The sequence below is a fragment of the Thunnus albacares genome, chromosome 8, assembly GCF_914725855.1.
Source record: "Thunnus albacares chromosome 8, fThuAlb1.1, whole genome shotgun sequence".
Lineage (NCBI taxonomy): Eukaryota > Metazoa > Chordata > Actinopteri > Scombriformes > Scombridae > Thunnus > Thunnus albacares.
Window position 1 is genome coordinate 2,669,920 of NC_058113.1, and position 27,925 is coordinate 2,697,844.

A 27,925-nucleotide genomic window follows, 5' to 3' on the forward strand; every position below is an offset into this window, starting at 1 on the left:
GACTGGTACCCTCTATAAGAAATATGCTAAAGGCCTTTTACGGTCTAAATGTAATTTTAATGGTAAAATTCTTGAATGGAAAATTATCTTAACATTAAACAACAACTTAAAATAAAATATACATTATAATATACAATATATACAATATACAAACTACAATTCCAAAGATCAAGAATGATCTTTCATGCTTAACTGGTTTATCAGTTCTAAAATGAACATTTACAATGTGCAAATAAGCAGAACAACAACCAGCAATACATGGACATATTGAAAGAGAACATAAGTTGATGTGGGATGGTTAAACATTTTATCACCTGTCCATCTAACATTACTGCAAACCCTATTTATTTGGATTTTCTGGTGCTGAAGTTCAACTTTCTGTGATTTCTGTGAGTTCTTGCCTTTCTTTCTGTTTCTGTTGAGCCATGATGGGACTATGCTGTGCTTGCTAACTACACAGCTCTTCTTCAGCTTATTCCAAACAGAAGTTAGGTGTTTTATAACGATGTAAAACTAGGAGTTTATAACAGGGTTGAATCACTATTCACAGTGACAAGAGAGGGTTAAATGTAATCTTTATTTTACTTATCACATAAGGCTGGCAGGAAACACGCAATGAGGACACTCAGCCTTATAAACATGAGCATGGCACTCTACATCTGTTTAAATAAGGCCAGTAAAGCTGCACTCCTTGGTATGAAATCGTCATAAACTGGAAGAACAAGTGAAGGGGAAGTGCTGCCATGGTAGAACGCGTGCTCTGCTGCCAAGGGCACAAAAAGAGTCACTGACACATCATATGCTTGAGTTACCCTCAATGAAGGATGATACAATGAGTGTTGCCATTCTGTGAAACTGCTGAACTTATTTCCGTCTCAGCAAACATGCCTACTGGCAAAAAACAGGTTCGCAAGGACTGTATAACAGGAGAAATATACAGTACACTCACTCTGTCTCTCTTTCACAGGCATTAACATTTATTTAATTCCTACACCATGTAGTCCATTTGGGGAACAGGTTAACCCATTGGTTAACTCTGTCCAACCAACACTTTGGTCTTGAGGAAGATATCTCAGTAACTACTGGCCGGATTGCCATGAAATTAACTGTGTCTACTCATGGTCCCTAGAGGATATCTCCCAATGACTTTTTTGCCAAGTGACACCATCAAGCAAAAGTTTCTGCTTGACCAACAACTTGTATAACAAGTTATTTTGAGTATTAGAAAGCCAGTCTATCAGTCCTCTCTGCTCATTGACACTTTGTTCCAGAGTCAGATAGGTCAACAGCTACTGGCCAGATATTCATTGTGCCCAGGTCATTGTTAATGATTTGTGACCTTCTGACCTTTTCTCTGGTGCCTCTCAGGCCAGAATATTATCTTCTACACAGGAAATATCAAAATCTAATGGACAGATTGTCATGAACTTCATCCTTTTCATTTAGTCTTCCCAGAGAATGAACCCTTGACTTTCTGTACTTGCTGTAGTTCTGCAGACTCCAAGTTGTCCTGTACAGTGAGGGATTATTAGTGAGATTTTGAGTGCATTTATTTTCAGTTTAACTTCCAAAAAAGTGGTTTAGTTAATCTACATAAACTGTTGGCTTGTCTCCAAACTGTCTAATCATCTGATCTGCTTGTGTTCTCTTTAGCAATGTCACTGTGTTCCAGGATCCTAGCAATGATGTACAATGTTACTGATGCAATGAAGCTGATAGAACCGATGGCCAGAGCAATGATAATAATACCCAATTTGTAATAAACCATAGTTTTCCTTTAAGTCTGGCTACTTTAACATTCATCTATTTGCAATTAAAAAAAGACTTATAAAAAAGATTTTATTGGACGAATAAATCTTTTTTAATCGCAAGTGAAGAAGACAGTGTGTGGGAGTTCTTTGTTCTGCTTTAGTTGGTCCATAGTCTTCTCCGAAGCACGTGTCGATCTACAGGTGTGCAAAAGTTCTGCTCCTTAACATTCACCTATTGAAACAAGCAGTGGTGCTTGCTCCATCCTGTTTGGCAGTAAAAGTCACACACATTCTTATCAGAAGAACAACAGTCTATGTTGGCTGCTGGGGAATTCTTCTAGAGCGACTGAGCCTTGTCCAAGGGCACCCCTGTAGTGTTTGAAGAGGACACAGTCTTACTGATCCCTATACCCTACCAGCGTTTTTCCAAGTGGCAGTGTTCCACTCACATGCCGCTGCCATCAATTTCTTATATGAAGCATATCTGAATGTGTGCCAGAGCAGCAGTGCATATCGCATGCTGTATTCTTGTTTGCATGATAAATCCATGTGTGTTTTTTTGTCTTTGTTAAAGTGAGTTCATTTTGTTCATTCAGAGGAATCATTTGTACTACTGGTATTGGGTCTGGGTTTACTGCAGGTTTATTACCCTGCAATCACTGCAGCATGATATCTAAAGATGTAACCTGAATGCTTTGGCAACACTTTTTACTCATCTCAATGTCAGAAAGCAGCCTTTGCCTTTGCCTGACACTACCTGCTTTTAATTGAGTTGCAGTGGAATGCATTCACATGTTTCATAATAAATTGTTATATATTGTATTTGAGTGAAAGACCTCTCTTGCAGAGCACTTACTGTTGTAAGAAGTGCTGATGGTAGAGTATATAAACTACACTTACACTGCAGAGAGGCATAATGAACACAAAGGCACCTGAAGGGGAACAGCAGTGAATTTCAGTCTAAATATATATAAGCCCTGTGCTCAGCATTATTGGTTTTGTATAAGTGCACATTCTCTCATATGCTGGAAAGTGAGAGCAGATTTTGCCTCATATCTGTCACGTTACAATGAGAAGAGACTGCAAAAATGAAAAGAGTGGTCATGGATGATCATTCTCAGCAGCAGTTTGGACTTTGAAGTTAAAAAGGGAAAAATTTGATTGTAAAAAAAAAGGAAATGTCTCCCATTAATCTGCAACAGCTCAAGACGTTTATGTCACGAAGATATTAAAGAATGGAGAATTTGGTTTTTTTGTTTTTGTTTTTTTTCATTAAATGGACTTGGATGATTACAATAATGGCATTACCAAGAATGCTATTCCTTGTTAAAATGATTTGTTGTGTCCTTGTCTCGCACTAATAACTCGAGCATCAAATACCTGTTCCCCATTCAAAACAGAAAGTGCAGGAAATTGATTTTGTCTTTTAAAAGGTATATTACTTTAAAAAATATCCTCCTTAACATGGTTCCATCAAATCAGATTAGTTTCCTCTGATTGAGGTCAAATGTAGTTCAACCAGCATGCTTCTAATTGAAATGATAGCTTCATTGCTAGCACTGCATAACCTTGACTTCTAACACTTCTTCTAATTCAGCTTTCTAATTCAAGTAGGGAAGACGAAGAGCGGGTAAACAAATTACCGGAAAATCAGCCATTTGAGCATGAGGATTTGACTGTGTTGCTGTAGCGAGTGTATACTGAATGGAGGAGCACGTTCAGGCATGGAGCTGGAGTACTTCGAATGTGATTGGGGATTGTAAGATTATGAACAAAGACAATGAGGGGCTCTTTTGAATGTGACAGCTCACACTCTTACTGTATGGATCATTGTGCTGCTGCTGAGGATGATTTCTCCCTCCAAAACCTCAGTATCCATCTGTTCTGCAGTTTGCTCATTTGATTTTTTCAGTATCATTCTGTGTGTTAAGTACAGAGCTGGAATCAGGATATGGTTAGCTAGTATTGTTGCTTGTTTAGCATAAAGACTGAAAGTGCTAGGGGGGTCAAGGTCTAGGTTCAGGCACAAAAACCACTTGGTTACGGTTAGGGAAAGACCATGGTTTGGGTTAAAACTTGAAACGGGGTTACCACTTCCTTCGTCGTCATGGCAACAGTAAACACCATGTTACAGTTTTTTAAAAGATGTCCCAACTTGCGGTTGAAAACATGACACGCACGATTGGAAACGGGGAGCAAGCAGTGGTCTCCTGCAGCTTTGCCATCTAACTATCTAAGCCTTCCACCCAACCGGCCTCCTCCTAATATGGAAGTCACCTTATATTGACGTCATCTGAACTCTGTCACTTGGGTCATAATTACTACAGCTGCTAGATGGCGTCTGTCACTCAAATGTAACTATAAGTTGTTCTTGGCGACTGAATTTAAGACCTTTAGGGTCGTTTTTCTTGGGAGGACAAGCTCAAACAAGCATATTTTCCTACATGTTAAGCTATTTCTAAAGTGGTGCGTGCAGTGGCATCTTCTGCTTCACACATTGTGTGTTTTTTCAGGGCTACAGTATGTCTCTGCTGGGTTCTGCTTCATACCCCTGAGGGTTTTTATCACAGTCCCTGCTGAATCTTTAACATGCTGCTTGGATTCATATTATAATCATACTCAACCACAGAGCCTTTTCTGCCAATGTATATAAATGCTCCAATCTCCTTTGATGTAAGCCTTTCTGACTAGACCACAGTTCATAATACATAACCTGCTTCATTTTTCAACCTAAACCTTATTTTCTTGTTTTTTTTTCCCTTCCATCCTGACTATTGATTGTGTTTGAGATTTCATCTCTTACTTCACTGGCAAGCGTGATGTAGCTTCAGTTGACTGGAAACGCAGCTCTTCAATACACACCCACAGGGGAAACATGGTCTCCAACAGCTGAATCCAAAAAACAATTTAAAATCAGCACAACATCACACACACACTGCACTGGGACCTGCATGCTTCTGTCTCGATTCCATTTATCCACTGACTGAAAAGTGCATATTTTTCAGTATTAGATAACTACTGTGGGCAAGTCAGCTGTTCATTGCTCAAGTGATGCCATGTTCATGTCATATTGGATTTTTTTGTAAACAAGGTCTGCCAACTGGGGAAAGCTGTTCATGTCATCTTCCTCCTGGAAATACAAGTGGAATATGTTGCAGTTTTTCTCAGGCAGCGTTATTCCCATGTGGCGTCACAAATTTAAGAAGTGTGACAACACAAGCAGTAAACAGAGCGGGCAATCTAGCAAAGTTGGCAGTGCAAATATTAAACATGGAAATTATTATTGTCGTTTATATTGTACTGTTGCTAGAGATTGTTTTTGCTGTGTGAGCATATTACCTTACAGCAACTAGACACAGAAGGAAATGGTGCAATATTAAACATGATGGCAAAATAGGAATCACCAGTGTTACAGTATATGTCAATAAAATGAGCATCTTTAAATGTTAAACCTATGTATGTTAGGATGAAGGTGTAGGAAAACTAAAACATGTCTTAGTTGTATATAACTAACAGTAGATTTTATGTTTAAATCTGAGGTGTAAGGTGTTATATTGTTGGCAAAAATGCTCCCCAAAAGGGAAGGATGGAAGACAGATCTTAAGATCAACATTTACATAATAACATATATTACATAATAAGTTAAGAAATAGAGTGCCACTGAAACTGAGTTTATGAGGCTGATACTGATATGAGTTTAAAAATCAGTAACCTGTTTCTTTTTTCTACATTAACACATTTTAGACAACATATTAAATGATGATGCCACAATTTAGTTGTTTAAAGAACTGTGATGATGATACGTAATAAGAAGAACATTTTACAGTGTAAAGTTAAACTTTCCAGTGCTCTCTGGTGGACAAATTTGGAGACACTGTTTCTAAATGACCTCAAACATGTCTTTGGCATTTATATAATGCAGTTTCATGTTACTTAACATCCCACATCTACAGAATGTGAATATTGATATAAGCTAAAGATCTAGCTCTATTAAGAATAGTAAGTAATCAAATCATAGAAGTCTTTGGCACGGATAGATTGTGTAATTTTAATGTTAAGTAAACAAATTAACAGATAAAATAAAAGATAAAATCCTTATGATACAAGTTCTGCTTTGAGCAAGTTATCTAAGCCAATTCATATTGCAGTTTGTGTATCTGCACAGTGCTTGATGATTGTCTGGAAAAAATGCCCTTACCAATGAAAAGACTCAATAACAAGGCCACAAATCCATCACTGAACAACACTGCACATACACACATTTGGTCATGTGAATAAAAGATGCATCATACACTCAGGCCAGGAGATAATCCACTCCAGACAGACACAGAGAGCGGGAAAAATAGGGATGTGTCACCCAATCATTCTATTCTGTATCACAGAAAGGAGGCCAGTTTGGTCTTGTGCAGTGTTTTGTTTTGGCTCTGAGCTGAAGGTCAGAAGTCAGGCTTCTGACAAATGTACAGATGGGTGTGGGGTGAATACACTGCTCAGATTGAGCCTGAAAAAAGGCTTTTCTCCCCCTCCTGCTCATCCAGCTACACCCTCAGGATCAGTATCAGACATGTGGGCAGTCCATGACTTGGTGAATCAGGTTTAATAAAGGCTACTTCATAAAATAATGTATTCTCACTGTATCATGTGGTTTCTGAAACCCCTCTCCCTCCACTCCCAGGCCTCTTTTCTGTACTGAGAAGTGGATAAACATGTTGGAAGTGATTTTCCATCAGACTTTCTCTCCTTCTACTATCTGCCACTGCCAGACTCTCTGACAGCTTTAGTTCCATTTGTGCCCTCTCTGTGTTGGGCCATAAAGCAAACCAGCACCTTGCCCTCACAATCCTGCCCAGCAGTGGACAATTATAGCCCATGGGTTCTATAATTCATAAGTCTTAGTTTGTTAGTCTAAGACTCACTTACTTGCCTATGAAGGAGTAAAATAGCATATTATTTGTACAAATGGTATTGTATTACTATATTGCATCAATGACAATATTTCTGATACAATTCAAGTGTCACAGAGAGACTGTCCTCACCAGGAAAGTGACAACATCAGTTGTTTCTTTACATGCTCAAACCGTTATATTTATAATTTTTTCTGGACAGGTGACCTCTGTCATCTTTCAACACAAAGACAGACACAGCATAGCATTGTTAAAGCACCACAAAACCATTTAGGGTAGGTGGATGGTCGAACATACAACTGTCTGACTTTGACAGTAGAGAGTGATGTTCATGTCTCCTACAGTCAATGTTTGTCTCTTAGCATAGCTTTAGTTGCTTAAACATAACCAAACCTTAACCATAGATGTGGCAGATGAGAAAACATTCATATGAATTGTTTTTGTGACAGCCGTTTTGAAAGACACAGACAACAGAGTTATTTTTTTGTTGTTCCTGTACTTGTTCACAGAATGATTTTGAAATGAGGTGTTCTTTGCTGTTTCTCTGTTGTTTGTTTGTCTTGTTTGGTGTTGGGCAGGTAGTGTACAGTGGGTTTATTAGAGCTTATTCACTGAAAACAGCTGCCTGCAGCTGCTGGAGACCAGGTTGATGAGAGCACTGAGACTGAACAAAAACAGCAAAGTTACACAGTGGAAAACCAAAATTAATAACTGAAAGAGGCTAAAACACTCTGTAGAACTGAGGGGATGAATTTTTCTGTTTGCTCTTTATTTTATTTTTATTTTTTTCAACATATCCCATGACCCTGAACACTAGTCCATCCGACAGAAAATAGTATATTTTTGGAGTACTATTTTCAGCTGTGGATTTATACATATTTGGTCAGTTTTTGGTCCAGTATTTACAGCTATGAAAGCGTTATATGTGTTCATTACAATCAGGTCTATCTCCAAAAAAATAAAAAAGATGATTAGGGAAATTAGCTTGTTCGTTGAAGAATGCTGTGATTGTCACCTCCCATTTCATACCTAATGCTCTCTATTGCACAATGATCCGCTTAACCACACATTGTTTCTAAGCAGCTTGCGTTCTCCACAAATCACCTTATTTACAAGGCATCAGTGAGGCGGGGGCCAGAGCCAGCCATTGGGTGCCTGGAGGAAAATGTCAACTTTTCTGTTCAGTTATCGACAGGCGAGCTTCTCAGACAGAAGGCAGGAGTTTTTCTAGCCTTGACCTGCAACCTTTAGCTCGTCTGCCCCATTAGACGGTGACCTTCATATTAATTCTGACCCCAGCAGCCAGCGCTAAGACGCCTAATTCAATCTCTGCTGTGCAGAGATCACAAAGACATAGAGTGCCAGTATATATTGATGTATTTATAGATACAATAATACTGCTTCAAATTGGTTCCTGAATGCGAGGAACCTTGTGGGTCTCCATGACTCTGTGGCTTTGATGAAACATTTTGTAGATAATCTGTGATTTTCCATACTGTTGTAACCACTTCCTTGACCTCAAAATCTTTTTTGTTAATGTTGCTTTTCTAAACAGCTAAACAGTGTGCTTTCTACCACTGGCTCATGCAATGAATATGTGACATACATTCTGCTGTATTCCTGTGAGGTGACCCTGCATATGCCCTCTCCTCCACATAATTAATCCAATATCCTGACCTCACATGTCTGCAATTCAACTCCCCAATAACTCCAGAGCATTTCAGAAGACCCAGCCGACTAGAGTTATAGTCACAGAGCTGGCGGGTCACATGTTACTGTGGTTCAGTCCATCACTGCTTACAGCTGATCTGTATCAAACTTTATCTTCAGTGGGCCTCAACAAGATTCAGTTATTTAGTTTCTGTCATCAGTGGATGTCAGCATTCCAGCATCTGTCTTCAACACACACTTAGAGTATACATAAGCAAAGTAAGTCCCAGCCAATCACACCGTCTGAACTCTCTTATTCTTATTCTATGTCCTTATCCCCTGCATAGCTGTTTCAAAAAATCATCTCTGCTCCAAAGGTCTTTTAAGAACTCTCTCTGGGAATCTGTAAAAAGCTTCTTTTTTTTTTTATCACCGAGAGCTGGTCAGATTGATTAAAAACAACAGCTGTGCTATAAAGTTCCTACTCTGAGCTTTTTTTCTTGTTGTGCTTGAATTTCAAAATGGAAATGCAATTTAGTTATCCATCACTTTTGCACCATAATTCTTCAAACAACTGAGTGAGATGAACCGTTTGCAAGCGCCTACTTTGAAGAATAGTTGCAACACATCAATGGTCAAAACACATCCAGAAACTTTATAGTGGGATTATTGCATTAATAGCAAGCTCTTTAAAACTGTTTCTCAGAGTCAGAGCTGCTCGGCAAGCAGAGGGAATCTCATTCGTCAAGTTAAAATCCAATTGCTAAAAAATGCACCAGAGTTTTAACAGTGAAAAAGTCAAGGTGTTGGACATAGCTCATATTAATAGGTAATTTGCTCATATTTAAAAGATACACTCCTTGATCTTGTTTAAACAGTCAGTAATGCCAGAGAGTATACATTTAAACAGTGCATGTTTACCACATCAAGAGTCTTTCTTGCTAGTTACCCTACAGCCTCCTGAGCCTCCAGAATCAGGAATGTCATGTTCAGTAAGTGAATGAAAAAAGGACCACTCATCACAGATCAGTTTACCTGTCACTGGTAGTTCTACTAGTTCTATGATACTAAGGGGGGTTTAATAAAATACACTGTTGACTTGCACCATGGGAAGTGTAGGATCCAGTGATTTTGGAGCTTTACTTATACAATATTGTTTTTTAATCTTTTTTAATCATCAATATGGAAGTTCATTATTAAACTACTGGAGATATGTATATATATATAGTATAATCTAATGTAATAATAATATAATATAAATATAAATATTAGTGTTCTGCTGCACAGTTTGTGTTATTGTAATTATGTATGTACTGTAATTAATGTAACGTAATTACTAATGTAATTACACTGAGGGTTAACTCAACCAACATAGATATCCTGAGCCCCTGATTTACCCCTTATAAATGTTCCTGCAACTAAAACTCCAATCTGTCACACTACAGATGCCTGCTGAACAGATCTGTCAATACAGAGAAGCTGGTAGCTAATAAAAGTGCCTTGGCAAAGGAAGAGAGGAGGACTAAATGTAATCAAAGACATGTTGTCCGACAGACAAATTCAGGTTGTAACTGTTTAGCTCCAGCCTGTGCTGAGTGCTTGTGATTCTGCTGCTGTCGTCAAATACAGACCTATTTAACTGAGGTGCAATAAAGGACTGTGATGATATAATGGGATATAATGGGGCGCAGGGTGTTTCCCCCAGCACACTGTACTCCCCTCTACACACGGACTTGATGACCGATCTATCTACCTACCTACCTCTCAGTCTACTTCTTTCACACGCCTCTAAATCTGGTTCGCAGCCTACAGTTAGTTCCATCTGCAGAAAAATCAATCAGCCCCTCATCAATTTGCATTTGTAAATTAAAGAAATGTACATTTCTGTCTTATTAAATCATTGACAATTTTTCTTCTGTTCAGTACCAGTGCAGTTTTTTCCAATCAATAAAAATAAAAATGGTTGGATTACTCAACAAAAATGTGTCACTATTCATTCATCTGTATGTCACAGTAGCACTGTGTGTATATTTCTGTATCTGTGTATGTCCTTGTCGTTCTGTGCATGCATGTGTGTGTGTGTGTGCATTTTTTTTCTTGACTTTAATACATGAAATAAATGATAAAATCCCTGACTGATAAGATCAATTAAATCAAAGATTCTCTAATAACTTGCACAGCTGAGCAGTTTCTACAGTGTGTTTCTTTCTTTCTGCTGGTCTTCTCTGTGGTTACAGTCAAAGTGTGTGATGTAAGTCAGTGGTCTTAACCTCTTCAACTCACCTGACAGCTGGGTTTAGCATTAAAACCGTATGTTGCACGCAGGCCTCAATCAAAGGAAATGTGTGTATAACAGTCGGCATAAAAAAACGGTGAAGCCACAAAACACATGTCGACTTAGAGTGGAATATTTCAGTTTGTAGGAGCATCATATAGCTGCAATCAAGTGCTGGAACAAGCACAGGGTATTGCCATATAGTGATGAAATATGTTGTTTTTTTTTCCTGCTCAAAGCTACATACTGTAGGGGGGAAATCAAGGTTAAAAAAATATGCCTTACAGCAGAATACAATTTCTAGAATAAAAAGATGGCTAGGCATAGTGTTAAAAATGATCTTACACTTTGTAAAAAGCATTAACAGATGCAGCTATAACAAATAACAGTCTCTCTGTTTCTCTCTCACACACATACATTTACACAGCACTACTACGTGTAAATACAGTACATTATGAATTCATGAATAACACAAACACCAAAGCACTGTGTCTAAAACCATGATATCTAGCACATACACACACACTCATACACACACACACACACACACACATAAGCTGGTGACATGAAGTCTTAAACATATCACTCCCAGCATACATTGTGCGCACTTTTCACTTACACACACACTCACGGGGGTATGGAGGGAGAGGTATTCATATCAACTTTAAACCTTTTAAATGTCAAACTTTCTAAGTAGCAACAAGTTACAGACTGTCCAGCGGTTCACTTGTAAACTTACAGATCATTATCTTCATTTGTGTTTTTGGTGGCTTTACACTAGTAGAGCAGTTCTGTGCCTCCTCGCTGGATACACTACACTCTCATGCTATTGCTCCTGTGAAACCTTGTTACACTGCAAACTGCTGTCAAACACTCTGAACAGCAACTTCAACTATTTCCCACGGGTGAGGGAAGAGAGGGAAAGTGAGTCTCCAACAGGTCGGGATGTGAGAAACATGCATTATGGGGATGAAAACGCATCATTCAAACTTTTCAGGATACATGAGAGGGAAAAAAAGAAGTAGCTCACCAAATCTCAAGACGTGTGGCATCCCATGAGAATATCCCACACAGTGTAATAGCAGCAGTAGAAGCCTGACGGTGCACCTGAATCTCGCATTAAATATCAGCAGGGAGGTAATCTTCATGGTGCTTGTGTGGTGCACAGGATTTTTATTCCCTGAATCGGTATATTCCCCAGATTTTTTTTTCTCTTTCACCCCTTTTAACGTGAAGCAAGGCGGCTGCAAGATCATGGCATGATCACCACCGGCGGGCTGGGCAACGGTTTCCCCACATCCATTTGGCAAAAAACACTGCGTGTCCAGCTCACTGCGCCAAGAAGAAACAGCCCTCCGACTCAGCTGAGGAAGATGATGGTAGAGGTGGTGGTGGTGGAGGTGGCGGGGCATCCATGTTAGGCAGGGCAGAGCTTGAAGAAATCCATCTACTGAAAGACACAGGCACAGATTGGAGGGGGGTGAGAGGGGGAGAGCGGAGGTTTGTGGACATCCAGCGTGACCGAGTGAGAGTGTGAGTGAGTGAGTGAAACGGCGGTCTCAGCAGCCTCGCCAGCCCGAGCTCCTCCTGCTGCACTGCCGCACAGCATCTGACGTCGAGCCAACCCTAGTAGTGGGAGAGCGCACAGGGAGGATCGGGCATGTTTCTCGGCTACTGCTGACCACACTTCGCCCTTTGATCTATATCGCCTGCCGAAATTGTCATGCCTCCCCCACTCCTCCTCCCCCCACCCCCTTTCCTTCCTCTCTTCCTTCTGTTTCCCTGATGTCGTGTCCCCGGCCAGCCAGCCGCCGCTCTCCGGTTTTCCCTCAGATTTTTTCCTCGGTTCGGTTCAGTGGCTGTTGCTGGCAGTGGAGCGCCGCCGTATAAAAGCCAATCTATGAATTTGAAAAGATCGCCTGCGTTTGATCGGAGTCACTCAAGCTTGGACTCTTGTGTGGACTCCGTGAAGCAAACCTGTCACTGTACACTCAACATGATGAATAGCCTCTGCTCGCCTCCCGTTATATTTCAGAACTCATGCTCTGTCTTTGAAATTATTACTTTTTTTTATTTTCGACTTTTCCTGAGACTGTGGAGTCTGTTAGATGCGAGCCAACTCTCACCGTCAAAATTTTAATTAAATGTTAGTCGTCTGACAAACATCGGAAGAAGTACTACATCGGCTCCTTTAGTCTATTCAACTACCGACGGTGCTTACATGGTCAGTAAGGCGGAGAAATTTAAGTGTCATATTCAATATTTTCCCTTCCTGGGCTGTATCAAACGCTTAGTTGGAAAATTCCATAACGTTTTTACAACCGTGTAAGTTATTTTTTACTAGAGATAGAAGAACAGATGTTTTTTTGTCCTTTTATGTCAGTAAATGTTCATTCAGAGTTTCCAGTCAAATGCCAGTTGGTTAATGGGACCTAATACAGTCCTTCTGTAAACTTCCCAACATAAACATGATCTGATAAGCTGCATTTCTATAGGTCAAGCTGGTTTAAACATGGAGAAAATTAAATGAAATCAAGTTGGCCTTTAGTCGGTGTCACCATAATGCGAACAGTCAGCAACATATAAATAGAAATATGAAAAGAGTATTTTCGGGAAAACACTAACATACGGTAAAATGCACCTTCTACACATAAGATAATGTAATATATAACATATATTGTGAATGAATAAGACAGCCTCTAAATGAAGTAAACTGCTTAACATTTAGGCCACAGCTGATAGAATTTGATTTGAACATGTTTTTGCTTTGAGGAGTTTTCAGCACCAATAACAAAGACTGCATTTTTTTTAAAAATGAAGTCTGCATTGAAAAGGTTTCAGCACCATGGACAGCATCTATGTTAACGATGAGTCTTTGCAGTGAGGAGTTTTCAGCACCAAGGACAGAGACTCTGTTTAAAAGAAGTCTTTGCATTGATAAGGTTTTAGCACCATGGACAGCGACTCCGGGGCTCCTCATCTGCTCTCATTTATTTTCCCAGCCTCCCTTGTTCACTGGTCTCCTTAATTAGCAGCGGGCATTCTGTTTGGACCGAGTCCATATGATGATACAGTCCATACTTAAAGGTTAAATATTGTATCTCTATACCGCCTGTTTCCACACTGACATTCAGGTACTATTGTCAACACCCAAATAACTACCCAGACTGACTGCCCAACATTTTTGGAAAGCTGAAATGTATTAAAGTCAGATGTGTAAAAAGGCAAAATGTAACTTTAGAAAGATGACAACCGCAATTACCATTAAGTCGTTAGGATATAATTTACCCTGGGGAACAACACACAACTAGCACAACATGCAGTGGAACATGCAAGTTGATTTTCGAGGTTTTAAAATAAGCTATGCTGTGTTTTTTTAAATTATTTTTATTTTCTTATAAAATCCGCAAAATTCAGATGCCGTCGGTAGATTTTCTGAGACAATATGTAACTAATGAACAAAACGAAATGACATGTCTTAGACTTGTGTGTCTCTCAGCGTGCAAAGAGTAAATCGGTGCTGCATTTTAAACTCACAAAGATTCTAAGAAGGAACTAACCTTATGAGCACAAAGCCGCAGTTCTCTGATAGCCGTGCGTAACGGGCAGAAAGGTGCTTATGGAATCTGCAGGGTTGGCAGGTGAAAAAAGCAGTTGGCACCAATTCATACACTCATCCGGATTTTCCTACATTCCGCTTTTTTAGAGATACTGTAGATCTACAGCTCAACAAATGCCCCTTTGTGCATTTGAAAAGGGCTTTTAAACCGGCTGAGCGGAGCCTCTCCACCGGGCAGCGCTGCGTGATGATAAAGTTGATTTAAAGCTAATGTGCTCATCAACTATGAGATTTAAATGCGCGGCTCGTCTCCGTGAGTTCCCAACCAGCCCCATGAACTAGAGACGTTATCTACGGATCATTCATAAAGCAGATCACGGCAGGCATTTAACGACCCCCATAATGACTTTCAAGCCCACAACAGTGAAGGCATCAGCGCAAGGAGGAGGAGGAGGAGGAGGAACTCTAAAAGGTGACAAGCGTCTCCAAATAGAGGTCGGGCAAAGACACGGGAGGTCACGTCTCTCCAAGGCTTATTAAAACACAAGTCGGTGACTATTTTTGAGACATTTAAGTATTCTCTGCGTTCCGGATGCGCAGATTACAAGCGGCTTTGCCCATATTAACTCACCAATGAACTTCAAACCTGACCGGCGAGGTGCGTTACAGTGTTTTCTGTGCGTCTTGCCGGTCGGAAACGATGTGGAAGAAGCTTTTACTTTGGTCTCATCTGTTTCCAAAGATATAACATGTTCCTGAAAAGATATGACGCGCGAAAATGCAGAGAAAACGCAGCGAAACACATGTTTAAATGTAAAGTTCAAAATAATGGGCTTACCATAGGTAGAGCAGGAGCAGGGAAGAGTCACCAGAGCAGCACAAAGAAGTTGATTTGTTTCTATGGAGGAACCGAGTCGCTTCCCCCGCACTTGCATCTGGTAGCTCTGCGCTCCGGCCGTAGGGGAGACACGCCTCCTGTCGGACGGCAGGACGCACTGCTTAAAGCAACAGGGGGCAACACACCGGACCAGGGGACACACCGACACCGAATCTGCAGCTTCTCCCGGCGGAGGAGACTGGGTGACAGGTCGGACTAAGGTATATTATGTTGCTTTATCCGCTGCATGGTTCAGCCCCGACTCCCCCGTGAGCATCTGCACCGTGAGCCAGTATACCATCGCAATGCAGTCCATATACACTTATATGTTGTGGATCAGGGGCGCTAACTGAGTGCAAAGGTAATGTCCATACAGCCAGAGTGAGCACCGATTTGATCTTGTAGGAATTATCAAAAATGTTGAAGCTTAATAAATGCACTTTTATTGTGGAATACAAGATCAATGTTCCCTCTAAGACTCTGGTGTGATGACCTTTATCATACTGATATCAATTCAGTCAGCCGTCATTCACAATGACGTGTTTAATGTAAGCAGGGTGCAGTTTAAATTGCATTTAAATTGCGGTTTAAATTGCATTTAAGACAAGTCAAATAAGAATAGTTTTTTTCTTTAACATATTTTGGTCAAAAGAGAAGCTATGAGAGAGGCTAAAAAGCATCTAAGCCTCCTTTCAGTTTTCTAAACTGTAAGCAGGTGGTAAATTATATTAAATGTACAGATTACAGCAGATCCCTCCTCCTTGTGTTTGGTGGATTAACTAATTTACGTAGACAAACAAATTAAAACATTTTAAAATTTGAATATGTGCAACATTCTCCCAATTTTCTCATCACTTATTCTGATAATATTACATACAGAACATGTTTGTAAAAAAAATAAAATCAGAAACATCTGCAAACATTGTATGAATGGGTCACACATTGTCAGAACGTATTAATTAGGAACATTTCCTGGTAGCAGAGAATAAACCACACTGCAGGATCAATGTCACGTATGAGCTGATAGTTTGATGACATTTATCAAATATCTGCCTCAGTTTGCTGTTTCATTTGCATTTGTGACAACAGACTTTCAAGCACATTTTATGGAGTGAATTATGTCACTTGTTTACCAGATTAGTTGTTTTTTGTTTGTTTGTTTGTTTGTTTTTTGGCAAAGAGTACAAGCAAAGAAAAGCTAAAAGCATGCAATCTTATCAGTTCCCCAAACTGTTAGCAGATGTGGTAAATATTGTATCCCATGCACAAAGAGGAACTTTTTTTTGCCCTATTTGAACTTTAAAAGAAACTGCCAAAAATGTAGCCCCTGTAACATTCCCATCCCTCAGGTGCAGTACTCTCAAAACATTCAAACATACAGTCAGAACATTACAGCTTTGGAAAAAAAACACTTATATTCATTTTATATTTTATAAACATTGTAAATAATTAAGAATTTGAGTGTTGCAGCTCAGTGGAAAATGTTGTGAGAGAAGTAATGGAACATGTTCTAGTACCGGACAAACTAGATTATCTCATTCTCAAGGAATTTAATATCAATTAGTTGATTAGTAAATTAGTCATTTTGATTAGTGTTATTTTGTTATTGATGTTATTTTTCACAGAGAATGACCTGCTGGTCATTAGTCATTACTGGAAAGTGATAGTCACATCTCTGACATCTTATTAATGTTCACAAATATGCTTTGGTCTTAAATGGAGTATATTCTCTGAGATGACAACACGAAGCATCAGTGTATGAGAAGAGACTGAAGCAACTACAGGCCCTCGCTATTTAAAGCAGATGCAAACATCAACACATTTCTGTGTGTGTTTGTGTACCGAAGCAGCTCAGACAGTTTGTGCTGAAATTAACATTTTTCCTGTGAAATATTTGCTATTAAGTTTCCATCAGAAGTGTATTCCTTCTAGTATGGAAACATCAGTTAGACCAAAATACCAGAACATTAATTTAGGATGAGCAGGATGAAGCTGTGGTGAGGTATGGAGACATTAAATCATTAAGTTTGCTTTACATCTTACTCAAGTAAAATAGACTTTTAAACTGAGTTTATAGAAGGAATTGGATGTCACTTTCTTACCATATTTTTTGACAGAAGGGTATAGAAGCTATAAGAGAAGCTACAAGGCATACAGTCATCCTCTCAGTTTCCTGAAACTCAAAGCAGGATTAGATGTTTAGGAGGAGAAAATGCAGATCCAACTGCCTGGGGTTTGGTGGATTAACCAGAAGGCCCTTTTATAAACCCACTAAAATCTTTTTTAAAGAAAGAAAACCTTCATGTTTTCTGCTTCTGACACTTGTAACATAATTTCAATAAAGAAAATTATACTTTATCTGTTGGCAGATTTTGTATTGTTTGTCTGCAACTTTTTATGCTGTTGTCTTGGTCAAGTCTTCCTGCCAAAAGAGGTTTCCAACCTCAATAGGACCAAATGTTGTATTTGAGGTCCTGCAGGCCCCAGTCCCTCAAACAACTCAAAATTATACTATACCTTGATACTTCATGACTTTTTTAATTTTAAGAGAATAGCTTATAAACATGATTTTGAACTGATAACATGTTTTAGACATCTGAAACTTCCAACATGAGTATTGTGTCATTTTCTGTAGCAGAAATCCCAAAACAGATTGATATAATGGATTTTCATTTGCTCTATATCTGTGATTGGTGTTGAATACCTGTAATATCCAGATCCCAAATAAGTCCATGTGGAATTCTGTTATTGAAGTCTAACTGAACCCAAACATCAGTAACATCACTCTGCAGAATAACATAGTTCACATTTCTTTGTCTGTGAATGAGTTTTTACCAAACAAAAGAAATATATATTTGTTCATGCATGGTCTGTGTAACATATAAAACATGAAATGTTTTCTTATTCAGTGTAATAACACCATTTCTGTATTTTTTCACCTTCATCAAATGTTCAGGTCCAGTTTGTGGCAAAGGAGAGGTTATCATTTCACATACATACTGGCTTTCTATGAGGTTAGAGGAGAAAGAAAAAAAAAAACATTTCAAGGAAAAAACAGTATTGATTTTCTAGTCTTTACAGCAGTGGGGTCTGTCGGACCCCAAACGATGAGGCTCGAACAAAGGATGAAATAAAGATTAAAACTAAAAATGTATGAAGAAAAAATATTTATTTTAGTAAAGCCAGTGAAAATCTCTGCCTGATGTGGTGAGAAGCTTTTCTCTGTTTCAGTTTATGTTTGGAGAAGCAAGTGACATATCTTGACATTAGGCAAGATAACTTCTTTCACCTCTGGAAAATTTTGATTCATTTTGATTTGCATAGAAACAATTGAAATTACCCCACATGCTAAGCAAAGCCACATTTCCACAGATTCAATGTCTGAATAATTGACTTGTTGAGATAGAAAGCCTATATTTTTTGCCTTCCACTGCTCAACATGAACACTCTCATTTTGTTTCAGCATATCGATCAATCAGTGGGCAGGATCAGAAATAAAGGGAACAAAGTGAGGCCATCAGACAGAAATAACTGCAACAAGATATACAATTTAGTGGTGAAGGAGCACATCCCCGCAGTGATGGAGGCCTGATCTGAAGCCACAGTCTGGAGCCGAAATGAAAGGGAGCTTTGATCACCCCACCCCACCCTCCTTCCTTCTGCCCCTGCCCACCCCATATACACACACACACACATACACACAGTGTTCAGTATGAAAAGTTGAATTGTGGGGGCTACAAATAAATAGTCAATGACAGCTCTGTGATCCAACAAGCTCTACTACTTTCACCCATGGGAGATAAAAGGGGCTGAAACCTTACAAGAAAAATTAAGTTATAAATTTGAATTGCCGATTAGTTTTTGAGAGCACGGCTTCATGATGAACTCTAAAGATAAACTTGATTAAAACAAATGTTCTGTCACACATAGACAATTGCTTTTTTAACAGACAGTTTCAATTTAGTTTGAGAGTTTTGAGATGAATCTTAATGAAATAATATTAAAAAAAAATTTTAAAAAAAGGAATTTTGAGGAAAAGTTAGAATTTTGCCATAAAAGTCAGAATATCTCAGATTTGAGTCATAACTCATAGACAAAAGGTGATTTCTTTTATGCCAGACTAGCTTTCAGGGTGGCACCTGCACTGTCTCCATTATGGTACACTCACATTAGCTTTCCATCTAAATAAAGGTAATAAATTAACATAGGAGCAAAAAAGGATGTGATGTGCTGGAGTTGACCAGGAGATAACAGGTAACATCAGCTCAAATTTCTTGGCTGAAGTGAATATTTAAAGAGGAGAGGCTGGTAGAGTCAGGTAGGACTATCTGTTTCCTCTCTGTAGTAGAAGGCGCGCTGTAATAACAGATCATACCAGCCTTGGGTCACATCCAGACTATTAGAAGGCTGCTGTGGTTATAGCCTCAATATCCACCCAGACCTTCCACTAAACATCATCATCATGGGTTAATGTGTGTTACCATGTCTGATAGAGAGTGTGAGATTTGATTGACAGTGACATCTCTGTGGCAACTTAAAGGAATCCCGTGGAGTTCTGTACCTGCACTGTGGTGCAGTTTTTTTATAGTTAGTCCATGTTTAGTTTGTGTCATGCACACGCATGAGGACGCACATGCACACAGGGGATGAGATACACAGTTCTGCCAATAGATTCACTCTATTCCCCTACAGGAGGCTGTAATATGCTTAGAAGCACACTAGTGCACCAGAGAAGGTAGTGAAGAAGAGAACTGCAAGCCAGTAAACATAGATGTAAACAATGCAGGATTGAAAATATCACAGCTCTCTTAATGTGTTATGAGGAAGGAAATGCATTCAACACTTGTGTTAGAAGGATGAACACAATGTGTTTTGGTGAGAAACACTCAATGTAAACAAAACTTTGGTTTGTTTATAACAAAATATTCGACATAAAGAGGAGAAAAAAGGAACAGAATAAGAAAAGGAAGGAAGAAAAATATGTGTGTATCTACAGTATGTATATAATAAGAATAACAAGAACTGTCCTCTCTCCTTTGCCACTGGGGCTGGTGTGTGGTCCTGACAGCCTCTCCTCTCAGGACCTAAGTCTGCTAACTCTTCCAATTTTGCTACAACGTCGCCCTAGTCTCGAGGGTGAGTATATTAACTAGCGAGTATATTATATGTACCTCTAACTTCATTCATTTATTCTCTCACTCCTTTTTTTTGTCTTTTTTTCTTTCTTTTGTTTTGTTGGTCACACAGATGCTTACACTCACCTTAACAACCTAAATACCTGCCTCCTCTATTTCACACCACAATGCACCACACACACAGCCTTCATCTTACACTTATGCCCTTCACTCCACCCTGTCCTACGTTTTGATAATGTAACTGTTGTCTCACTGGATATGTGAGCATCCATGTATGTTGTGTCACTGTCTGTTTAATCACCTGTTGCGTTAAGCTTCATCAATTTAAAAAAAAAGAAATTCAGATTCTTGTCATTCTAAACTCATCAGAGCAGAGAGATACAAAAGATCACCTTCATCCGACACATACTCAAAACAGAGAAAACACTGAAAATTGTATAAAAATTGTATATATATGAAATGTGAGTATTAAAATGTAATATTAAAATGCAAAGCACATATTTCAGTAGCTTATAGGAAAAGTGTAGCCTACAAATGTCAAATTTGTGGGCAGACTGTCAGAGACTTCGTGCTCCCTCCAACATTTGAGATCGGATGGCTTTAGAAATTCTTAAACGCAGAATATGTAATTTCAGCCGCTAGGGGTCTCTCAATCAAAACAATAACAAAAGACGGCGTGTGATGACAGTGTGAAGTAGCAAGGGATCATGGGAGTTGTTGTCTTCGTTGTAAAATAACCAGCTTCACCGGGATAGGATTACTGCAGTGTCAATCATTCGGGATGTTTTTACCGGGAGCCGAATTACCTGCAGAAGTCTCCTCCTCTCCAAAACAAACGGACCCGGAGATCACAGGTAAAAACACTGAATAAAACTGTTTCACCTAAAAAATCAGTGTTTCTCCGACGATGACGGCGACCACCAGACGTCCGGCATGGGCTGTTAGCCAAGCTACTGCTAACACTTGTTCGGTTTATTTCTCTTATAACTTTAGATCCAGATGTTCGGCCGGTTTCTACCGGGAGCCGAATTATCCGCAGAGGTCTCCTCCTCTCCAAAACAAACGGACCCGGAGATCACAGGTAAAAACACTGAATAAAGCTGTTTCACATAAAAAATCTATATTTCTCCGATAATGTTTGGTAACCACCGGATTTCCTGTAGGGGCTGTTAGCCGAGCTGCTGCTAACGTTTGCCTAGTTTATTTCTCTGATAATTTAAGATCCAGATGTCCAATGACTAAAATCCTTCATCCGGCTAAAAGATATAGTTAAAAGCGACATAAATTTATCATTAAAATGCGGCTTAAAATTGAATAAAAGTCAATTTATGGCCGTTTCTGTGGAACAACCACAACGCCGGTGTATTAGCTTGTATGTGTGTAAGTTACTCTTTGGTAGACGCCATTGTAGCGGACAAACACAGCGCCGCCGTATACATCTTGTGCGTGTTTACTCTTTGGTAGAGGAGGTATGACGCCATTGACATGCGACCAAATGAAATGGTCTGTTACTTTGATTAAATTACAGATTTCTCTGGGTTTGAAGATTGTTGGAAACATTTGGGATAATGTCAGTACACAAATCAACAAAATATATAAAATAGGTGTTAGCTTGTTGTCCTTTGCTGTTACTAGTAGCTAAATTTGCAGCACTGAAATGTGTCCTACAAAACAGGGAGAGAACACAAGGAGATGTTTTACAAAGAGTCAAGAGCTAAACAGTGTCAGTAAAAACAGCAGCTACACGTGTTTGTGAGCTTTCTTCACTTAACATTAAATAATTAGCAGTGCTGGTCAGCTAACTAGCTAACGTTAGCCCTGAGTTTAAAGCCTTTTTCACAAACATTTCCTTCTTCAATATTATTATTAAATGCAATATAGTGTTAAGAAGTGTGTAGATAGTTGATAGTTGCTGCATGACACCCTGTACACACTCAGAGTTCATCCTCCTGATGGTCTGAGGGAAGAAGCTTATTCTGAGTCTCTTTCTGTTGACTTGTGGCTACAGATGTGTTGATCAAATACAGTATGTGATGTATGACAAATGTATAATACGAGCATTTTTTCTGCATTACGACTGCTTTTGTTGTTGATACTTTAAGTATATTTTGCACATGAGACTTCTGTAATTTTACATTTTTGACTTGTACTGCACTGAGTATTTTTGCACTGTTGCTACTTCAGTAAAGGCTCACAATATTTCTTCCACCACTAATAAAGATAAATATTCAGTGCTCCACATCCCAATATTCTGTATATTCTATATATAGTCCATATATATCCATCAGTTTATTATCTACACCTGCTTATCTTTTGCAGGGTCATGGGGGGCTGGAGTCTATCCCCGCTCACATTGAGTGAGATGCAGGGTACAAACTTTAAAGGTCATCAGTCTGTCACAGGTCTGACAGAGGATGATTTAGACCATGTTTACACAATGGCGTCTAATTTTAAAACCTTATTTTTGTGTAAAAACAACTATGTTCCACACTGGTGTTTAGGTAGTTTTAGTAGAAACCTCTGTCCACAGTGAAACACCCAAACAACATAAAGCAGCTCAATCTCATCTTCCTCACCCTCTTTTCAGTTGGCAAACAAAACTGTGCATTATCTGGAAAGGAGCAGAGCAGACAGCCTGGCTGAACAAGTCACTATTTTATGGTTACAGCATTACCCAACAAAATCCACATAAATACAGGTTAATGACAACAGCTGTGCTGCATCATCGGCTATATCCACTTTTAAAATGAGTCATCACAAACAGACAGAAAGCTGTCCTCTTAACTTCACTGCCACACAGCCCCCGCCTATGCTGGACAGCTACAGCCACAACAGGTTACTCTGCCAAGTGACAGCCTGTTCAACCTCCATTCAGTCTCCTCTTGCTTTCTGTAATCAGTTCTACAGCCAAATTCATAGTGTACAGTAGTTGCACCTATTTACATATTTTCTCAGTTTATGTTATCAGACAACGGAAGTCTTCCATCTTGGAGACTGCAGGAAACCTACATGCAAACATGCACACAGAAATGCCCCAGCAGGTCAAGTCAGGTTCAGCTCCATGACCCCATTGCTGTGAGTGCTACCTGTGCTAAACACTTAGCCACATGTTAATGGTAAGGTAACGTTTCCAACTAGTGATACAATGGATTATTCACCTGTAGGCTGCAGGTGTAAATGCTACAGTAACACACACTGCAAATGTAAATACATCTGAACATACACTTAAGAGCCACCGTCAAACCACACGTCTAGAAGAAAATGTATTCTGTATCCAAATGATGTACAATGTTGTGACGGTGACTCATTTTAAACCATTTAAATCCTTATTTCTCTTTTCTACTGTAATTTTCTCTCAGTCTCAGCCTGATGGAGACCGGCTGTAGCGGATGTGAAATGCTACTGGTGTTGTATGTGTAGTATTTAAAGAGAGGAATTAGCCAGTCAAGTGCTCTTATTGCATGCATTTTCATCCCTTCTCTGATTCAGCCGTGTCACTGCCGCAGTCACCAGTGCAGTTCTCTCCAGCTGACATCCCGACACGTAAAAGCCATCAAGTGTCAAACTTAAAAGGGGTCATTTTTAATATATTCTGCTGCACATAGAATTGGTCCATAGCCCTGTCAAAGTACTCTTATAATTGCTTTAAAAAATCTCACAGCTGGAAGCTGGATAGAAATAGAATCATTCCCTTTCAAGCACATCAGTAGACTTCACTATCGGTCTGCCAAAGAGTGATTTACTCTTTCCAAAAACAAGCATGGACAACACAACAACACTAAATAGAGCTTGAGTATGTACACCTACTTATTCAGTGAACTGATTTTCACACGTAAACTCCTTCCAAAGACATCTCAAATAATCCTGATGTGCAGTTTAGAGTTTTAATCTTTGTAGTGCATCAGCAAGCTACAAATTGAATAATGAGCTACTTCTTCTAACTCAATCAAAACAACAAGACTTAACATCTAAACGCTTGCTAGGAGCTCCTAGAAGCTTAAATATTCATTTGCTGTTTGACGCTCAGTAATGGGACTAAAATTAACTTTGGCCTGACGATGGGGCAAGAGGCCATGGTGGTCACTGAGATCAGCAAATTTCATGTCAATCTGCCCATTAGATTATGATACACAGTGTCTTGTGTGTCAGGATGGTGTTTAATAGCATTAGGGCTGCAATTTATGATTATTATCATTATCAGTTAATCTCTTGATTCATCAGTTAGGTATTTGGTCTATAAAATGTCAGTGTGTTTTCTGTTTTCCAAAGCCCAAGATGCAGCAAAGAATGTCTTGCTTCACCCATATCAATAGTAATTTTAGTTAATCTATTTCATAATTGTTTTTTATTTGTTTGTTTGTTTGTTTGTTTGTTTTTATTAGTTTGTTAGTTTGTATTTTTGGTATGTGTGTGGAGTGTCTGTGAGTGTCTTTGTCTGTTTTTTGTGTTTGTATTTGTCTGCTTATTTTCTTTTCTCTCATTTTCCATCTTCCCTGTGTGGTCATATGATACAAATCTGTGTTAATTATCTTTTCTTAAAAATCAAGAAATCAGAGAATCTATTAAGATTCTAATATGTCTGAGTTTCTAATATCAATCTTCAGTTGTAATGGTTTAGCTGAAAAAAGAGGAGATATTTTTACCTGGCTTAGAGATTTTGGATTTAACTGATATACGGAGATTGCAGAATCCTAAGCAAACAAGATAAACATGAAGATGAGGAAATCAGACAAGTAGAATAGATTCTTTCTTAATATAATTTTCTTTAAGCCCAAAAATTAATAAAGTTAGGATTAAAGAAAGATTTAGATCCAATCATCACCTTTAACTTTTAGTATTAATACCAGCAAGTTTCATAGAGGCCCAGGATATTGGAAATTGAACCAACAGCTGTTAAAGGATAAAGGTTTCATAGATATAACAAGTACATTTAAGATTTTTTTGGACTAAACAATGGTACAGCTGATTCATTAGTTATATGGGATGCTTTTAAATGTACATTGAGGGGTCACTGTATTCAGTATAGTTCCAGAAGAATTAAAACCCATTTGGAAAGAAAAAAGGCATTGATAGTTGAGATAGAAGGTTTAGCGCAACAAATATACAATGATAGGAATGTGTCACAAATACTACTAGACAAACTTGAATACAAGGAACAAGAGCTAGAAAGATCATATGCAGAGAAAACTAACATTGCACATCTAAGAAACAGAATAGATAGAAAAGGGTGACAGAGCAAACAAATGTTTTTTTTTTGTTTTTTTTTAAATAAGCAGCATACAAATACTGCAAAGAAACTCATCTCCTTTGAAAAAGGTATGTTAAGGTTCATCTGCTTAACACCATTAACTGGTCGTATAGAGAAAGACAACTTCCAAAAACTCAGCAGGAAGGTCTAATTTCATTATTGCTAAAACAATGAGGATGTTTTGTTCTGTCTACAAATGTTTAGGAGTTAGGGTATCGATCACTGAGGGGCTGCAGGTTAACGGTGCAATTAGTTTTCCATCGTAGAAAGAGTTGTTTACCTTGATGACATGTTGGAGGTGTGCTGGTTCTCACAAACCACAGTAAGAACCTGTCGCCTGCAGCTTTTCAACTGTGGCTGCTTGTTCCATTTCTCTCCTGCAAAAATAATAATGATTCACTGACAAAAAGTACAGAAAATCGCTATTGTTTTGTTTTGTAGACATTTGTAGTGATCAGTCTCAGTCAGCACTAACTTTGATGACAAATACATTGCATTTCCTGTGTTGGCATACCACATTACCACAATGTGTGCAATAGGTTGCATATGATACCCCTCTCTCTCCCTGCTTTTTCTGTCTGTGTCTACAAAGACTCAGTGTCTCTTTTAGACAAAGAGTGAAAAGGCGAGGTCAGACACACAGATATATAATCATAGCCACAACCAAAGCTATGGAGTATTCTGTCACCCTTAGAAGCAATTAATTGGTACAATAGTTAGATCTTTGTTACTTATCAGTGTTTCTTTCCTGGAGGAGCGTCTGTCTCCGTGTCCATCTGCTGGAAGTTGAAGGTCGAATCACACAGCTTCATTTTTGATACATTTCTACACTTGCTGGGAACTGTGAGATGAACACTTTCTCACACAACAGTTATTGTCAAAGCTTCTTCTTTCAGTAAACATCCTTATCTGTCAGAAAGCTATGGAGTATTCTATAGACTAGGGAAATTCATTGAGAAGTACAAATTGCTGACTGACAGTCAGTATGGATTCAGAACAAAAAGATCAACGTCTTTGATGCTAATTGAATTAATTGAAGAAATTACCTATTGTATGGACAAAAAACAGTATACAGTAGGAGTTTTTATAGATCTACTTAAGAAACAGCCAACAACTTGTAAAGATAGGTGAGCATAAATCGAGATGCATGGATATTACTTTTGAGGTACCTCAGGGGTTAGTGTTAGGCCCAACATTTTGTACATAAATGACATACAGACGGGTGACAAATTAAAGGAAAAACCAACATAAAGTGTCGTCGTAAGATGTTGGGCCACCATGTGCCACCAGAACAGCTTCAATGCGTCTTGGCATTGACTTGACTTTATTCTACGAGTCTCTGAACTCTTCTGGAGGGATGAACACCATTCTTCCAAAAGATATGCCCTCATTTGGTGTTTTGATGATGGTGGTGGAGAGCGCTGTCTAACACGTCAGTCCAAAATCTCCCATCGGTGTTCAACTGGGTTGAGATCTCGTGACTCATTTTCATACTCATCAAACTATTCACTGATCCCTCGTGCCCTATGGATGGGGGGAATTGTCATCCTGGAAGGGTTAGAAATGTTTCATCATAGGATAAAGGTGATGACTTAGAACAACTTTGTATTGATTTGCAGTGACTCTTCCCTCTAACGGGACAAGTGGACCCAAACCATGCCAGCAAAATACCCCCCACAGCATACCAGAGCCACCAGATCCCCTCACTGTAGGGGTCAAGCATTCAGACCTGTACCAGTTTTTTCTTTAATTTGTCACCCGTCTGTATGTAGAGAGAGTATCCAAAATATTGAAATTTGTATAATTTGCAGACCACACAAATATTTTTTGTCCTTGGGAAAATTTACAGCAGCTTTAGGAGGTGATCACAACAGAAATAATAAAATTAGAACAGTGGTTTGACAAACAAATTGTCATTAAATCTGAACAAAACAAAGATTATATTGTTTGGAAATTGTAAAATAAACACAAGTACAAGTGATGATAGACAATGTCAAAGGGTATAGAAAGGGTATATGAAAATACATTTCTGAGTGTGACATTAGACCACAAAATCTGCTGGAAACCTCATGTAGGATTAGTGCAAGTGAAGCTGGCAAGAAGCATTGCAATACTAGGAAAAACAAGGCACATTCTGGATCACAAAGCGTGGCACACTCTATACTGTTCACTTGTATTGCCGTATGTTTCAATGTTAAAATTTCATTAAGCAGACGCTTTTATCCAAAGCGACATACATCTGAGAGCTGATACAACACAAGCAGGGATCTAGTTAGGAGAGAACAACACAAGTAAGTGCCATAAAGCTAGGTTTGAGTACAGTAGGATGTAGGTGCCATCAGGCGGTGCGCAGAGGCAATGCATAGAGTGCATCGAATGCATAGAAGCAGATTGTTTTTCATTTTGTTTTGTTTGTTTTTTTGTTTTTGTACATCAAGTGTGGAAGTGTTTGCGAGAGAGCTGGGTCTTTAGTCTTTTCATAAAGATTAAGAGCAGTTTGGTAACTCATTTCACCACCAAGGAACT

General features: G+C 38.9%; 1 protein-coding gene across 3 annotated transcripts in view; it reads right to left on the reverse strand.

Annotated features, from left to right (window-relative positions):
• Nucleotides 1-15,089, reverse strand: part of grik2 (glutamate receptor, ionotropic, kainate 2) — a 288,725-nt gene extending 273,636 nt beyond the window's left edge. For all 3 annotated transcript variants that reach the window (XM_044359252.1, XM_044359253.1, XM_044359256.1), the window contains exons 1-2: nt 14,978-15,089; nt 11,611-12,030 (exon numbers count right to left, since the gene is read on the reverse strand). In XM_044359252.1, coding sequence (XP_044215187.1) covers nt 11,611-12,030; nt 14,978-15,074 — 517 coding nt within the window. In that variant the 5' untranslated portion in view covers nt 15,075-15,089. The remainder of the gene's footprint in view (nt 1-11,610; nt 12,031-14,977) is intronic.
• Nucleotides 15,090-27,925: the final 12,836 nt, after the last annotated feature.